Here is a 19,632-nt window from a genome sequence, read left to right as displayed (position 1 = left end):
ATTATGTGCTCACTAGTAACTAGCTTCGAGAGGTAATTCTCGCAGCACTAGTTAGAAGCCGTAACCAGTGGAGTTCACCAGCACCGGATGTGAGGCAGTCACCCGCCGAAGATAACGGAAAATGGTCGAGCTATATCGTGGATTGATTGACGTTATACATTAATACCGTTGGATGCCGGATCAGTGGTCTAGAGGTTGACCGTTTGAGTTTGAGTATATCTGTATATACATACTTGCCGATCAATATAGTACATTCAAGTTTGACGATGAATAATTGCATTTATTATACCCCTGAACAAATTAAACCAAAATTAAAACTTCATTTGAATTGATAAGTAATACAAAGATTTATTGAAAAGAATATATCTCCTGGTTTCTTGTGGTACATGATAAACGTATATGGAAGTATATGAAACAGCCAACAGCTCACAATAACGATAGTCATCCAAGACTCAGTGCTAACTATTTTCACGATTGGCTAGCGACTATAAGTTTATTTCTGATAAATGATGGCAGTTTGCAGGTGGTTTTGTGAAATCTGTCCTTTAGGATATTATATGACTCGTAGACAGTTCGGTTGTGTAATTTATGGTTTTGGATGCTGAAGGGATGAATCTTCAAACCAACCACATCTAACGTAACTGATATTCACACATTTTCCTGATAACTGTGGTCACGTGCAAAACATAAAAAGATAATCTCCTCCTAGTGAACGTCTAAAAACACTACAATTCATTCATTTCGTTTTCTTAATTAACAGATTCCTAACAGCGTTCCCAATAATTCCGACTATTCAGTTTCGTCAACATAAGTATATATAATGCTTTTTTGTTTCACAAGTCCAATTATTTGACCGATTATGAGGCTACATTTGATTCAAATACGAATTTGAACTTATATTTATTGATGAAAAACCTATTGATATCCTTATTCATAAAGAGCAATTGAGAATGTATAAATATAGTCGTTTCAGAAATATCTTGCATGAAGTTAAGTGCAAATACTATGTTTTATAGGTTACACAAATAGATTCATAAAAACCATTCTACAAATAGTGATGTTAGATAATCTAATTCACCTTCACTAATTCAACACAATAAAAAAACAGTATGTTACTAATTCGTTTGCCGCATTCATCATTTTTTACACGAACTACTGTTGGAAGCGATGAATGGAATTACAAATCGTGACTACACTGAAACATAAAACTTCTGTTGCTATCCACTTCACATACCATCAGCTAGGTTGTGATACCATTAAATTCACTGGAAACATTAGATCTTGTGACGATCTACACCATAAAGGTCGGATTCATCTCCCTTCGCACGACATTACATTCACTAACTACTTAAGTACTTCCTTTAAAATTTACGTTTTAGACAATCAGAGACCTAAAACAACTACACCATGATAACCAGTCGTTGGTTTACAATCCACATCATCAATCAACTCAACTGAATATCCTCGTTCGGAGTGTCAATTAGTGATGAATAAACACAAGATAGATTGACTGGATGAATTTCATCATCTATATACTGATGACAAATGTATTTGTGAGGGAAAATTAACAAAGAAACGTACTCCTTGACCAATTTGATACAAAAGTATTTATTACAACATATTTGCAAATCCACATTATTTCATATATTTTTCTTGTAACATGCGATATGTTCCAATGTGATGACCGCATTCAGGACATTTGTGATCAACATCTTTACATGCTTTTACACAGAATGGAATGAGACAACAGCCACAGAAGCACCTTAAAAACACGAAATTAACATTCAAAATGAAAGATAATCAATTTAGATATTAATTGAATGCTTACTAAACAGGTTCATTTGAAAACCATTCGCTTTTTAAACGAATATAACTAGCTTGGTGAAACTCTTTATTCAACCATTGAGAATTGAGTATTTGTTTCTTATTAGTTTGATCTCATTACTATTATTATTATTAATTATAGCACGTTGAAATTCTGTGTTACATTTTCTTTTAATACTATACCAATAAACAAAATTATTATGCGGTTTTATTATCAGTGTGGAATTCAACGGTAACCAGTCATAATAAACGTTCAGTCAATTGATGTCAACTTCAAACAGTATAATTTATCATTCTACAGTGTAGTGATTAGAAATTCTTTCACGTTGTCAGAGATTATTTTTTGAACTAGTAATTACCAATTATTTTCACAGTAAAATTGACGTATTTTACCACAATGTTAACATTCATCGCCTCAATACAAACAGAATTTCAATTTGAGCATTTATACAATTAAGAGTGAAGATTTTTCTTAATTTTCATAAATTAAACAATCTTACCACCTTTTCCTTTTTAGGCATCAATACCAAGGTTTGACTTGATAGTTTCAAATAAATTGAGCATTGAGTAGAAAGTCAATAATAAATATATTTTTGTTATATCCTAATGAGTAGAAAAATTGTATTTCTGACGTTTCGCGACTTACTGTAAGCCACCTCTTCAGAGTAAATAAATAACCGAATTAAATCAACACAAGTTTAAATGGTACAAAGGAAACAATGCAGAGTATTTTCGGAATATATATATACAAAACTTAACCGTATTGAACGCAGAAATTATGAGTAAACTGTACACTTTTATTCACTAACAATTAATGTTAAAATCTGAATTGCACTTTAGCTTAACTTTGAACTCGTCAGACTCTGAAATTTTCCCCGGAAATTCAAGCAACTAACTATTTGGTTTTCAAAATTTGATGCATTATTTGATAGGCTATTAAGTTATGACACTCATATCCTGGAGAATAAATCCTTCTTTTACCTACTACTGAAGAGTAGTATTCTTAGTGAAAATTGATATCAAAAAAGAAGTTTCTTTGAAAGCAGTCAATATATGAATCAAAACAAAATGATCCGTAAGTTAATATAAATTTCTAAGATTTAAATACCTATACTCAATCAATTTGTCAATCTTGGATGGAAGTCACTACTAATGATCAACATTGAGTATCCTAAATCTCAAATTATAGTTGCCAGATTATTCCACCATCCAATTTCTCTGAAATCTACTTCATCATCAATACTTATTTTCATTAGCATTATGCACTTCATATTACTTAAACTTAACTCGAACATAAATGATAAAAGTATGGTGAATTATTTGTTTGGAGGTTTACTGTTAACTATCAATGACTTTGGGCTATTACATAATATTCAGATGATTGTCAAAAACGGTAACAGATTCCACTTTGAACAAATTTAATTTATAAATTATAAAATTTTAAGAACTTTGGAATACTTTTGTAACCCGATCTTGTTAACTGACTTTGAGTGACATACTGTCAATTTTAAAAGAGATTAACTATTAAAAGTAATTTTAATTTTGATTCGTATGAAGCAAATCATAACAGAATACATTACCTATGTCTGTTTAATGACCTGGCCAATTGGATGATACTTAGACAGTTAAATAGTATATGATTAGATTCATCAGAATATGTGACTCTTAGTTCAGAACAACAATGCCCACACGAGACTGATGAGATACATATTCATACTAATATATTTTAGCATTATTGAACATTAAACTTTGTATTGATGATGAATTAAATTTTGGAATTAAAATTTCAATGAAACATACAACATTAAGAAATAATTTTTTCTGAATAAATGAATGTCAAATTTTAAATAAAATCTAAAACACTGTTATTAACTTACCCAACTAAGCATAAACCTGTACAGGCTACATAAGTTAGCATACCATTACGATGTTTAATTTTTGTTACAATTTCTTGATGACAATTAGGACATTTTAAAGTTGTTGAATGGTCTTGTAAAGGAACTATAGTTACTGGTTGACTTGTAACTACTGGTGTTTCTTTATTCTGGTCAATTTTGTCTGATAACACTGGGAGAAGATAAATATCAGTAAAATACTTTTGTCAATAATCACAATAATAGAATAAATGTATTTAGTAGGCTATTATCATTGAAAAAACTTTTAAATATTTTGCTTCATACCAAAGAGGGTTGAAAGCAAACGATAGGAAACACAAAATTTAGCTTTCTTGTTAGTCAGAAATCTACGACTTGTGTCTATAGTCTAAAGGGGACTCATACCTACCCCAATATTATCATCAAATATATCACCACTAAACCATTCTACCTGCTATTTATCTTCATAAGAACTGATATGTTTAAACACTAACTGATTACTTTGTACTGGCCGTAGTTATTTACTTGATCATTCACAGTAAACTAATGTTATCAATCAAACTGTTATATGGCTACTAATCTATGTGATTTAACACTCTTTTATAAAAATCAAATAACAAGACGTTCACAATAACAGTTAAATGTCTTTCACTCTTAATTATTTCCATCTAGACTAACCAAACAGAACTAACAATAAATAAGTGTAGATGAAAACCGTTAACCAGAACAGTGATAAATATCAATAATAATTTTAGTTACTATTCGTTTGACTAATACATTATTAGTGTTAACTTTAAGATTCGTAGTTGATTGATCACATTTACATTTCTATCATCAAGACATAATGATTGATATGTCGAACAACAAAACATATAAAATAATTTCAAGCCCACTGAGTTTTGTTCAGTGCTACATTTTTTGAACATTAAAATAACATTAGAATGATCGTATTCAACTTGTAGCTGAAACAAAATCTGACTATACTTCAAACACTTACCAACACAACAGATATCAAAAGCTGTCTAACTTCAATATGAAGTAAGGAAGTTAGAAAATAAATTTGATTTATTGAACGAATTATTTATTATTAAACATAGTAAATAATTATATTAAGAACTTATGACATTAAAGTTAAGCAATATCTATTAGAATACTAAATCATTTTATTCCTTTGAATTGGCCTTATAAATAAACATCACAAGAATCAATTGTTTCGAGTGAGCTTGAAAGTATGGTACAGCTTTGATTTAAAACACGTGGTCTAGATAAATTATATTTATGATATAAGCTCGTCCTTATCAATCACTCAAACATTCAAGTATTGGATATTGTGTTTTAACTTAGCCTAATCATCATCGTTATAAATCTGTCCATAATATATTATACAACAAATGAAGAGTAATGCTGAATTAACAGAGCTTGAACTAGGTTACTTAGTTAAATTGATTATGCATCTATTCTATACCTTGCTACCATATGATACTTATCTTCTGTATAGTTGATGAAATAAAATACTATTTCGGTAGAAAAAAGCAATTTATTTTATTACGGTATTTAATAAACATTGAATTACATTCACCAAGGACCTGGTAATTACAAAAATTGAAATATAAAGTTTCTTCAACTTTAAAAAACTTTCATACAGTTAAATTTTTCAAAAATTAGATCCGTCAAAAACAACTAGTTTTGTAATGTATTTTTGAGTGAAAAATTAATTTTTTTTTCTTTTTGTCATATACTGAGTCTCGATTCTTACTATCATCAGGATTTTTTTATTGCGATCAAATAAAATATAGCAGAAGTGACAATTATCATATATGAATATTTTAGCAAGTTATGGGTATTTATAATACATTACAGCTTCCAATAGATAAACACTTTCAGTTTCAAAGTTTACACAGTGTTAATTTGTAAAGAAAATTATACACTTGAAATTGTTTTCTGTTATAGATTGATATTAACTAAGGCCACTATTGGAACATGTGATACACTAATTAGTTTTTTTTTCATCATGGTCTAAATACTCGTCAGCAGTAAGCTCCCAAGACGCTTCCTAGGGATTGAACCTAAAACATTCACATCTTATGTTAACTTTAAAATGAGTTAAAATTCATTTGTACAACTATCCAGCGTCAATCAGTTTGCTGTGATATAACAGAAAATACGTAACTTTGATTATCTCAATTATGATATCACAGAAATTCCGTTATAGAATATAAGATGAACTGCGGAACATTTTGTAAATTACTTAATACTGTTTGCCTTGTGGTAATTATCCATTTTATAACCACTCAGTTAAAACAATAAATAAAGTATTATCCTCTTTTCGATGAAAAACGTTTAGGGTAAATTACAGGAATTTACCATTTGTTTATGGATTAATAATTGTAGTGATAAATAAAATGCTTTGTCAGTTGGTTTTTGAAGAAATGTGTACATTTCAATCAGAAATCTATCAACCACTGCACTTACAATAAAAAATGGGTTGGTAAAATTAAAATGCACTTAGTCCATATACTTGCTTACACAGCAATAGTTTAGGTATGTTATTCAATAACCTTGTATCCTAGTATAACCAATAAATGGCCATTTGACGATAAGATTAATCTTATTTGATTGACTATATCTATTTATCTTTTAGAACGATATTTACAGTCATTCTATTCAGAAATATAATGAATAAGAGAAAATCCCTGAGGTGATTTAAATATTACTGATATCTCAGTAACAATATATGAAAGTAAATAACACAAAATGGAATAATGATAACAAATAGGATGATAAATATGCAGTGTTTTTTGTAATTAGCAAACAATCAAAATCAGTCAATGGTTTACATAATCGTATTCAAGTAATCCTATGGATAGTCCAGTTTCATCAACAAAGTTATAATAATTTCTAAAATCCTCGATGTACTAGTTAAATTAAATAGTGTAGCACATTTACTAGACATACGTTTATGTGTTCAATTTTAATCGATACTGCTTGTGTGAGCGATAGTGAAACCACCCATCAACACAAACTGAAAATAATGAACTGAGTATGAACCTAAAACCTAAAAAACTGGAGGCTGATAAATTTAATTTCTACGTTAACAATGTTGGTTACTCCCTAGAAAGTACATTTCATGTATAAAAATAAAATAAAATGATTACATATTCAAATATAGTAATGGGTATGAGAAAAAATAAGGAATTCGAATTTCCTGCAATTTTTTAATTTATATACTACACTTGAAATGTATTCAGAAACAACAGGATTTACTTAAAAATGTTAGTGTAAATCCTTTTAAGCTAAATCGGATACAAATAGAATTATGGGAGGGGTTTTGTGGTGATTTAGTATTTATCATAGTTGAAAGCGTGGTCTAGCTTCAATTGACTCACGCTTTCAACTATGACAAATAGAATTATTAATTAATAGTATATGTACCCTGAATTAAATCAATTTTTATAGATTTACGTTAATAGTAATCTCCAGTTTGATAACCTGATCCATCCGTAATGCAATTTTGGTTGACAAAGAAATATAAGAATATTTTGTCACTCTTTTACAAACTCAACAGTTATTTAAAGTATCAAACGTTAATGAATCGATGGAACAATAGTACACAAATCCTTCATTATACGTATCAACACTCGATAGGTTACATCCCTGTATGGTTTTGGAATACTGAAAGTTTTTTATTAAAGACCTTCATCTTCTGATCAATACGATTTGATTTACTGAAATGGTTAATAAACGAGACGTTAATTTTATTTGAGGTCAGTAACACCACTATAGAATGGCAGATCTGATCTGGTTCTTAGTGCTTAATAAAAGACCTGAATTTCACTAAACCCTCCAATGCCTAAATGTTTCATGAATTCATAATACTTTATGATAATAAATAATTCTTATGAGGGTCATTGTGTGTTTATTTCAAATTGGTCATGCCATTATCTTAAAACTACTGCTCCAAACTCATTGCACCAGACATCTACGTACATCTTTTGTTATTGTAATCATTTGAATAAACTATACTTGTTCTAAATAAATTTGCATTAACTATTTTTTGTAAAGTATCTGTCAGCTTCTAAGAATTTAGTCACATTTAACCATACTTCGTTTAACCTCAGTTCTTTTTTAAATGTATTCGAATATAAAGCTATTTTAAATAGTGATTTTGTAGTGTGGTCTACTTATATCCATATAAGCAGTATATGGTGATGGTTAGACATAGAATGTATTTTGGCAGAGGACCAATAAGGAAAGACTTGAAATGAAGCGCAATTGGTATGAAAATGCATGAACAATGGAATTAGAGAAGATGAATTGATATTTACAGAAGGAACAGTGAAGATTAAGACAATTGATTGTTATTTTGCGAATTAACTGTTTGCTGTATAATTATCAGAATTTAGTGAGATAGTCTGTAATGTTGTGCTTAAACACATTTGATTGTCCCTAGTCGTGTTCTCATTCACAACAATTTTATTTCGGAAAGCAAATTATTTGTAATTATTACCATTAAAAATTCATATTCAATAAAACTGTTTATTTTTCAAAAAATATCACAAATGAAGTACATTCAATTAGATGAATTCACTTACTAGGTTCTTGCTGTAAACCCATATTTCTTAAATTTCAGCTACAGTTTTTTAGCACTATCGATTAGTTTTCGGTGACCTCACTTGAAAAGTTTTCCTCACAAAAGTATCAATCGGATAGTTTTGCAATGAGAAATAAAAATTCAAGTGTAATCATTTTATTCTCATGTAATTTCATCTATTTATTAAATATAATAGTAAGAAACTCAATAAATTATTTTTTAAATCATACTATCTGTATAATTGGTTAATTCAATATTACTTCTAGCCTATAGTGATTGGAATAAGTGAAAGTAAAATAAAAACCGATTGTTTTCTAGACCAATTATAACAATGGTTAGTTAACATGACTAACAATTACCTCGACATTATTTATTGTCTACAATAATAATAATAATAATAATAATAATAATAATAGTAAGATAATAATGTTTACAGGAGTCATCAGAAGAAGCTTATCTCAACCATTAATCATTTGTTAAGCAAATTGGCCTCAATCAATTATTGGTAATCGAAATACATGATAAAAACAAAAACTACTCGTTAAAAAAATAAATTAACAAACAAGCTGTTTTACAAGCAAAGATCGATAGTGGCTAGCAGTGAAATCCAGGACGTGCGTTTCGTCCTATTTGGGGCTCGTCAGCTGGATGTACCTGCATCGCAGAGTTGATGTTCACTCTGAGACTCGAACCCAGTATTGTTCGCTTAAAACACCAGTAGCTAAGTGGATAACGTGATGAAGTACATCCAGCTGACGAGTCCCAAATAGGACGAAACGCGTATCCTGGATTCCACTGCTAGCCGCTATCCATCCTTGCTTATAAAGCTTATGACTTCAGGCAATATCGAGGCAGTCTGCACATATGCCAACAAGAGACTGATCCATCGCAGTCATAAATATCAATGGGAAGATACAAGTATACAACACCAAGTGAATAAACATGTTTTACAGTAGAAAAAATACTCCAGTTTTTGAATAAATAATCTCACTAGTTAATTTTATTTTGAATCCTTTACTCGAGACATTTTAGTGAATATCATATTTTATTTATCCATAGTAGACGATTCAGTCTACTGGTCTACTTATTGTTACTTTTAAGAAAATTGAATACATGTTCGATACAAATCCGTTTTTAGTGATAATGTATGGATGAGACGAATTAACGAAGTGATTTTCTTCTAGCATTGATAAGAAAAAAATAGGAAAACAGCTAAACAACTTAAACTATTTTCAAATGTAATACTTTGAGACTCTTTCTAATAGGACTATGAACGACTTCATATCGGTTTAATCTAATTGCATCTAATTTACTACTTCAGGTAATAGCTCGGAACAAACATGACTTTAATGATGGTACTTGTGGACATCCTAGATGAGTGACATAAAACCGAATTTTTACAAAATATCATCTAAAGGGTTCTACATATTCATGGTTGATGAATTTGGATAGGTAGGAACTTTAGAGTATAGGATCTTCTCCCGTTTCTTGGGTTAACATTAGTGGTATATTTTATTCTGTAAGATGACTTTAGAAAACTTTTCAAAAATCAATACATTTTCAGTGTACAAAGTGAATGAAAACTAACTTCTTCGATGATAACAGTACTCCGTTAAAAAAAATGGATGGTACTAAGTTCCTAAAAGGTGAGGTATGTTACACGTTGTAAATCATTGAAAAGGTACGTTGTTATTGTAAAACGTTTTCCATTTCCACCGCTGCTTCTCTCAAGAGACTAAATCATTTTTATTGGCTCATAGGTCCTATGGAAGGGCAAATTTTCAACAGTGTACATCTGCAATCTTACACAGTATTAAACCTATGACCCTCAAGTTTTGCAGATAACCCAATGTCATGCAGTCGCTATTTAAATTGAATGGTCTAACTTCTATCAATTAATGTTTTAAGGTGACCATTAATCAGTGACATCTCTGAATTTTCATTTTTGTCCCACCTTGTTCATTAACATAGAGGGCTTAAACTCTTGGGAAATGTTATGTCTGTTACTGTTACGTCTGCAGAATACTTAACTAACCTGGTAGTGTAACCCCTAATATGACGGTACGTAGTGAATGCATAAACACTGGTGAAATTGGATTTCTTTGACCCAAGAAATAAGTCAGTCTAACACATGAATGAACTCATTTATACACCGATTTTGCTCAAATCTGTTGAAAAACAAGGGCGATATACAGAATTACTTCAAAAACCTGAGTTGCAAGTTTTATATTGAATTAATGCAAGGAATATTATCTTGAATAATCATCATACTGAAGTAAATCAATGTTATACTGAACGAAAATATCCCACTGAAAATAAAACAGATATTATACTAAGTAATCATGACATTAAATTGAAAACGGAAGTTACGTTAAAAATAATGAGTTACAAACATAAATTCATCTTTGTACCCTGTTATATTAGAGATTGAATACAAAGAAGATATTAGAAATATTGTTTTTAACTGATATACGTTACAGAGACATTCAATCTTAATTTATTAGGTTACAGTCATTAGGACTTGAAAACCTGATCTTTGACATGGGGAGCCATTTTAAATAAATGTAATACACTTCAGTCTACTATCTTTTTCATTCTGATCATAATTCATTAAGTTTAGCTTATGTTTAAAACGCATACGTTTATTTATTTATTTAAACACATAAATATTGGTACAAGGGGGCACCAGATAAATATGCTCCACACAAATCTCATTTGATTTGTGCGAGGGCTGTGATACTGCCCAGGTGCCTAAACTGAAGCAGGTGGTTTTCTTAAGGGGACCACACCCGAAGCCTTTGACCTAAAGGTCTGATCCACAAGACAGTGGAGCTCGTAAGGAGATGCATTCCTATGGTAGTCGGTGACCAACAATTATTTTCATACAACATTTGTTCCCTCAGGATACTGAATCCCATGTGCATCATTGGTTTGGAATCAGGGTTTTCCAACTCCCCTCGGTTAACTTTCCGTGTCCACCAACACGGTTAAAGCGTCGGACATTCGCTTTTCGTCCTCTCAATTTCGTGAACAACACCCTTGCCACGAGAAGACAGTGAGTAGAACTTTCCTGGCAGAGGCTATATACTCGTGGCCATGTGAGAGCATTTCGAGAGGGAGAGCGGACTCTCCCCACTCTCGGCCGTATCAGGGCGTTTGGGGGCATACGTGTACGTATGAGTTACTAATCATTGCTTGATTAAATATTATTCCTTAATTGTCATAAATCAATTCATATCTCTATCTTATATTTTTCATAGTATATACCACATTTTTAACCCCATAATAAGCTAAATTTGTAACAAAAACCTAATTTTTATCCAAGATACTATTCGACTGCTCTAATATTTAAATTTTTTCAAAGATGGTAGGGTTGTTTATGCTACCTGAAAATAGAAAGAATTTCTGTGCGGACAATCTATAACGCAATAAATATTAGCAGGTTGGGTTAACACTTTATCAATTAGATTCATTCATAAAACTATTCATTTACTGTTATTCTCATTTACGTTATCTACTACTTAAATAAAATCTGGTATATCATTTATCGTAACCTGAATAAATCTCATTGAAATTTTATCTCTGGATGTAAAAGATTGAAGGATTGAGCGATTTATGGTACTCAGAAGCATATCAGAATTACTTGTAACTCACCAATCAAATCCTCAACATAATTTACCCATAGTCATTAACTATAACAGTACATTTTCTTAAGAAGACGTTTTAGAGCATCAACTTAATGTTACCTATTCCTTCTTTTTCTTATCTTGATCATTATCTTTTTGTTATTTAACATTAGTACAATTAACATAACAATGCAATGTTGGACTCAGATTTCATTTCATTCTTTTTTTCGTCTATGTTTTGTGTAAACATCTAGTTACAGTTTCCAAGAATAAACCATTCGTAGACCAGACATCAACTTGTTCAAGGGTAAATGTTATAATTTCTATTCATTTTTATTCATTGTCTAATTTAATATGTCCGTAAAATTTAGTTCCAATATCAAGATAGAATGACGTACTTTCTACATTTCTATGCAATATTTCCTTTTGTAAGTTTTTTAAAAGAAAGGACCAATAAATACACTGATATTATATGATGAGCGTTAGTAACTATCTGAACTGTCTTACTATTTCTCTCTCTCTCTTTCTCGGTCTTGTTTTATCTCAGTGAGCTCTTACTAAACTAAAAAGCTAAGAAAGTCAAACGGCATCATATTCATCTATGGTCAATATATCATCTTTAAATTACTATTCATACGTAAAATGTGCTCTCACTTTTTTCTGTTCTCTTCATCCTTAGTGTTTTTTTTCTAAAGAAAACTATTTGGCATACAATGAGTAAACTGAAACAAGTAATTTAATGTATACAGTGAATATAAATCAAAATTTACTGGAAAAGTTACTCTCTCTCTCTCTCTCGTGGTTGTTGTTGTCGTCGTTGTATTTTGAATCATTGTACGACTGTATTATTAAAATGCAAGTCATTGTGTAATTATTGTCAATCGTAAACTATTAATTAATATGTTAATAGTTGTTTTTAACTAATGTCTAACTGACTGAATAACTAGTTGATTAAATAAAGAAAACATATTGTTTTCTTTAAACATGTCCACTTTGTAATCAATATTAGAAATACTTAACAGTTTAATGTATTGTATTTGTCAAACAAAAATAGAGACAATAATCTGTTAAAAACTTGATCAGTGAACTAGGCTAAAATTGAAACATGTGTAAACATGCCTTATTTAAAGGTCAAATGAAATAAACTTAGATTAAAATGGAAACCTATAATGATTGTCTTACAAATAGTTTCTTAATGCACTTCGTATGAATATCAAAAAATGAAAAACCATAGAGACTGACCAGATGCAGTCCTAACAAAATCGATGGGAAGATCCAAACAAGTAATACGAAGTGAATTTGAAAAACCATAAAGTTACTGGTGACAACTAAAGATTTAGTTTGAATTAGACTTTGTTATGTATGAAATGACAATGGTGTTGATTAGACAATTCTTCTTAATAATCTATTTTGTTTAATAATCAATCAAATATGGGGGTTTTCCTTAATGCCTTGTCTAATTTTATTTTTATTTTATTTTTCTGTAATTGTAACCACTAGTTACACAACTTTGTTATGAAGACGATTTTTTAAAATTTGGTTTAATTATTCAGAAAAAAAATGCTTCTTTACAAATAATGTACGATATGTCAATTCCTCTTTGAAGATAATTCAGTAAATTATACCGTCTATTTAGTCAATGTGTATGTATATATTACATAACATCAACGAGTATTCAGACTAATGTTGTAAATAAATTTTTCTGTTCTCTTCATCCTTAGTATTTTTTCTAAAGAAAACTATTTGGCATACAATGAGATTAATCAGATTAATGTTTTAAATAATTATGTAAATTAATAATATATTCCTTCTTTATATTCGTACATGTTTTCTTCCGATAAGTCAGCGTTTTAAAAAATTGATTATTTATTCTAAACTTTAAGTTTCTTATCAAGACCACTTTTTTGTCCATGTTGCAGATGTGAAGACAGGTATTGGCAAAGTAAGGGCCACATTCCTACAGTTCAAGAACATATGGAACTCAAAATGACTGCCAACCAATATTAAAGTCAGAATCTTCAATGTCCTTGTCAAGCTAGTTCTACTGTACGGAGCTGAAACTTGAACAATTTAGAAACATGGTATTCAAGGGAAGACAAGGGAAATATAAGTTATGAGGAATCCAAAAAATGTAATAAAAGAATTCAAAGTAAATATAAAGCTATTTCACAATATTGTGTTTATAAACCACAAGTTATTGATATATAAGCCTCAACATAAACAAGACAGAAAGCAACATCCTCAAATACAACACAGCGAGCACCAACAAATCACAGTTGATGGAGAAGCTCTGAAAGAGGTGAGAAATTTCACGTACCTGGACGGCATCATCAATAAACAAGGAGGATCTGATACAGATGTGGAATCACGGGTTGGCAAAGCGAAGACAGCATTCCTACAGTTGAAGAACATATGGAACTCAAAACGAATGTTAACCAATATCAAAGTCACAATCTTCAATACGAACGTCGAGACAGTTCTACTGAACGAAGCTAGAAATCGGGAAGTTACCACAACCATCGTCAATAAAGCACAGGCATTTATAAAGAATTGTCTATGCAAGACATTCAATGTTCGTTGACCGGATGCCATCTGCAACAAACCACCTTCCAAATGAGGAGGAAATTGGAAAAAGTCGTTGGAGGTGTATAGGACATACATTGTGGAAATCACCAAACTGCATCAGGAGGTAAGTGCTATCTTGGAATCCTGAAGGGGAAGGGGAAAGAGGAAGGCCGAAGAACACACTGTGTCGGGAATCGGAAGCAAACATGAAAAGGATGTGCAACAACTGGAAAGGATTGACCAGGACAGAGTTCGATAGAGAATGCTGGTGGGCGGTCTATGCTCCCACGAGGGATAACAAGCGTAAGGAAGCAAAAACAAAAAAGTTAAATAACAAAAAACTTGATTAAATTAGTAAAAAATTTGTTTTATCTTTTCGGGGAAAATATCATCTTATTAATGACGAAGTGACATTTTGGACCGGTATAAAATTTATCAATAATTTTTTCTGGAGGTTTTGAGTTCTTTGGACTGAATGGTTTGATCGAGAATTTCTGTCTTTTAGACAATAATTGTTGACCTGTTAAAAAACCAGACTTTTAGTCAATTCCGACAAAGTTCTAATAGCTGACTTCTTTATGAAGTGAGTTAAAACTCAGAACCTAATGGTCTCATGAAATATGCTGATAATTTTCATTTGCTTACTAGTGACTATTTTAAGAGATAGTTTTTTGAGTTCTTGTAAGAAGACGTGACCAGTAGAGTTTAGCTGTGCTACTCAACAAAGACAATAACTGAATGAAACAAATGTATAGTGCTTCCTAGTTTTCATTAATTGTCTAACTTAGGTCTGTTCGTGATCTGAATAATGCTTAACGATCTCCCTAAATTCTGTGAATCAAATAAACCCTGATAATAAAATGTTGACGGTTAAGAAATTTATGTATCCTCTCCTTTCATAATCAGTTGTAATAAACAAAGTCTATAATGTAATGTGATACAATCCTATGTTTAATATGTAGTGCATTGTTATTTCTAGAATATTCACTAGTGGATTGTAATGGAAACTAGTATCCTCAATGTTCAGATCCAGTAAACCTTTCATACTTTCAAAAAATTACTCTGCCTTGAATGATAAAATTTACATCTGTTTTTGTATTTTTACAAAAATACGTTATTCATCGGACTTTGTATGCAAATTGATTAGGATTAGTCATACTCATCTATATATTTTTCCATTTAATGAAACGTCAAAAGGAAATATTTCAGTGTATCCATCTTAAATAAAGTTCGGTAAGATACATCAGAGGGTATTATTCATAATCTGTAGTCGTAATAATAAATTAATGGTAGTATCTTACTTACTGACTTTAATGAACCAATCAAAATAGGCAACGTCAAATATTATGAGTCACTAGAGATAGACGAATATTGTAAACAAGATTTTTAAAATAATGGATTGATCAAGGATAGTTTACAACAGAAATATTCTTTATTCATATGTATATAAGCGCCTGAGATGAAGCTAATCAAATGTCGTTTTTTGTTAGAATTTCCACACAAATGTTACTGATTAAAAAGAATTTGCCTAACTGGATCGGTTGTAGTTAAACAATAACTGATAGGTCCTAGGTTCGAATCTCGTGAGGCGAGATCGTGGATGCGCACTGCTGAAAAGTCCCACAATAGGACGAAACGGCCGTCCAGTGCTTCCAGGTTCTCCATGGTGGTCTAGCTTCAATTGATTCATGATCTCAACCACTAAAATTGAAGTGTTAACTATTGCATTCTATTTAATCAGGTAATAATTCAGAACAAATTTATACATTCTATTCAGAAATAATAATGTACTACAGAAATATTCACCAAGTGTGTATAGTTAACTAAATAAAAACTAAATTCTTGTAATGTTTGTTTTTACATTTGTGTATATTTATACATCTGTGAACTTTACCATTTTGTATTTCCCACATTTTATTCGATTAGATAAAATTCATTTCGAGAGGGAAGTAGTTAGTCACCAGTGGTACTGAATGGCGTCATGCTATAATGCAAGTTTATTGAAGTTGGAAATACGAAAGGTAAGACTATGATTTATGGATGAGCTTTGAGTGACGCTAAAGTGACCTTGAGGTTACCCACCTACTTAGTAGGGATAAATGAGGGTTATAAAGCAGTGTGAAGAATAAGGATTATGGCTTACAAATAATAGTCAGGGTTAGGAGATAGATTTATGGTTTTCATCACAAACTGATATCAGCTAAAATGCCAAAACACTATTTAGACAAATGGGTGGATGAATTTCTCTCCGAAATCCGAGATCAGTTATCCTAAATCTGACTGCATCGTCCATAAATTATAGTCTCGCCATACGAATCAGTGGATTTTGGCTCAGTAATCTTCATGTGACATTCTTACCACAAGACTTGCAGAGGTCCTGAGTTCAGCCTCGTAGGAGATCGTAAGTGGACGTTATTAAGGAGTCATATACTGGTCCTAAGTATCTACCCAATTCTTCCTCGTATTCAGGGGTTCCCTAGATTAAGTTAAACTTAATCTAATCAAATCTTTACAAGGCTCTCAACTATATGCTACAATTTTGACAGTCTTTTATTGAAAACACTGATGACAATTATTCTGTGAAAATATGTAACCAGCATTTAAAACCACAATGTCAAGATGATTATTTTGGCATATTACTAATGATCTAAAAAAAGGAAATCAATGAAACAATAATAGTGGAGCTAGCAACTTTTTGAATAATGAAAACTTATAATAGGTTCACCTTAGCGAAAACTCCAAGTGAATTATTCAAGAAAACCGGGATTGAATCACATTTCTTAAAATCAGACGACTTAATGGATGCAGCAAGACTTGGGAGAACCTTCATATAATACACTGTTGTAAAACTTAATATTATCAAGATGAAACCAATGATAGACTATAAGATTATTCAATATGTACCAGATGACGACAATGTTACTGAGAATGTGAAGTAAGTCATGAAGCAGAGTAGTCTGAAGTCACTAGTAATGCTTTCAGCGTTCAATAAATCTGCTATGTCCGGAAATGAAGACCATTCTTCTGCTTATCTAATGAGTGACTACTGGAATTTAGAGAGTATTTTTCATCACATATTTTATTTCCAGCCCTAACTTTTAATGTTTTTTATAACAGAATTTGAAGCTGCGCTAAGTTGATACCTCCACACTGTTTATTGATAGAAAACTCCAAACAATAAACGTGAAGAATTTTGTAAAAATCACACTGCATTGTGAACCAGTCACTCGCCAACTAACGTTGTCCATAGCCTCAGCCAAAATGTGTTGAATACTTTTGTTATCTGCAAACTATATTCCTCCACATATAACTTTTATGAGCACTACTGAACATGCTACTAACTATTATAAAGTACGTAAATTATTTTCCAAGAATTTACATGATATATGCAGAATAGGGAGTAATTTGAATTTGTTGAATCAGTCCACCTACATTAACTTTTTATTCTCCCACTTCGGTGTCGTCGTACAGTCTTCCTCTTGCAACTGAGTTTCTTGTTTCTATTCCTACTACTTTACTTTTAAAGGCCTTCGTTCGAAATATTATTTGTCTTTAACATCCCACTAATTATTACATAACCAAGATACACTATCAGTCCATGAAGTTATTGAAAGTTGGACCAATCATATAGCTAAACTCAGACTATGTGATTGAGGTCCGTGCAATTATCGTAACCAGTGGTCGGAGACTTTGAATGGTATGGTGCCGAATCGGTTGCAACGGTTTATATACATTCACTTTTATGTACTCATCTACTTCTTTCTATACCTAATCTTTTACATTTCTACTGATCCTTATACTACTTCTAATCTCATCTTTTTCTTCACAATTTAATCTTGACATGTCAACAAGATGTGCTAACTTAAACATATGTATATATGAGTCAAGTCATATATATTTTATATGACTGACTGAAGTGTCATCTTTCTATTATGTAATTTGTGTATCTGTGTGTACAATAACCAAAGGTACTTACACTAACGAAAAACTCAAATAAGTGAGCACTTAACCATACAACTTCAACTGAAATGGAAAATACAGACCACAACTCTGTCCTATCGATCTAAAAAATGAGCATCTTCGACAACAAATGTAAGTAAATATTATGGCTTCATATAATGAAAACAATGTAACAACCGTTTATTCAATTTCTGTATATAAACCATCGTTTATAAAGTGCATAGCAAAGCAACTACTATACTAAGTACAAAACAGATGGCTGATACTTGACTACAATTAATTTAGTAATAACAAACAATACAATCAAATTATTTCTTCAGCTAGTCATTCAAAGTTCAAATACTAGTCGTCTAATTCACAAGTATGTAAAGTGAAATTTTATTTATAATATTAAAATATCAATGATAAGTTTTGAAAAAAAAAGAAAACTAATCTCTTTGCCTAACCATTCAGCTTAAAGCAAAGTAACTAAGGGTATAAATCCTTATCGGAACCATAATTAACCGAATATAATTGGTACCATGGACTAGAAATCAAACAGTTGTTTACTCTATAATAAACACTACATGAACAACACGTTCATGTATTGATTTGACCTATTTAAATGCTTAGACTAAGATTGGTCAAAGACTGATATTCAACTCTAAGAAAACGAAGGGATTTACATTTGTTCTTTTCCGTCTAATCCTAGTTTTGTTCAAATTGGTTAAACTTTTAGACTACGACTGTAAGATAACTCCATTGTTAATTGTGAAGTATAGGCAGTTAGAAATAAAGTTAAGAACTGTAAAAACAGTTCCATCTAAATTTTTACTTACTCACTTAACTAATTTACATTATGCTTATTTAGTTATTCATGACTTTTTGATTGACCACAGTGAGTATTTATACGGATATACACTTTACATATCATCAATACATGTCAATGAATAAAACTTTTCAACAAATAATCACTGCTATTGGAAATGAAGTTTATCAACTAATTTCCCAAGAGATTATGAATGCTAACTTTTCGTAATATACACAACTCTATTCAGTCAAATAACTCCGCCTGTAGCTCCTCCGGGGGCTACTGCCGATCCCAAGCCCTGGTAAAGGAGGAGGGTTGGGCATGGGGTTAGCGACCCCATCCCGTAGAAAACCAACTCGCTAAAAAAACGCTAACTAGAAAAAAAATTATTCAAACCATTTA

The 19,632-nt window shown here is 31.1% G+C and overlaps 1 protein-coding gene across 1 annotated transcript; it reads right to left on the bottom strand.

Annotated features, from left to right (window-relative positions):
• Positions 1 to 1,635: 1,635 nt before the first annotated feature.
• On the bottom strand, positions 1,636 to 8,312 carry Smp_060220 (putative lipopolysaccharide-induced transcription factor regulating tumor necrosis factor alpha; the record flags this gene model as incomplete). The annotated part of the gene is made up of 3 exons (XM_018789748.1): positions 1,636 to 1,762; positions 3,702 to 3,891; positions 8,291 to 8,312. The coding sequence occupies 3 exons, from the start codon at positions 8,310 to 8,312 to the stop codon at positions 1,636 to 1,638; spliced, it is 339 nt and encodes a 112-aa protein (XP_018655160.1).
• Between the last annotated feature and the right edge of the window lie 11,320 nt (positions 8,313 to 19,632).

The sequence above is a fragment of the Schistosoma mansoni genome, chromosome W, assembly GCF_000237925.1.
Source record: "Schistosoma mansoni strain Puerto Rico chromosome W, complete genome".
In the NCBI taxonomy this organism is placed as follows: Eukaryota; Metazoa; Platyhelminthes; class Trematoda; order Strigeidida; family Schistosomatidae; genus Schistosoma; species Schistosoma mansoni.
This window is presented reverse-complemented; position numbering and strand designations above follow the sequence as displayed.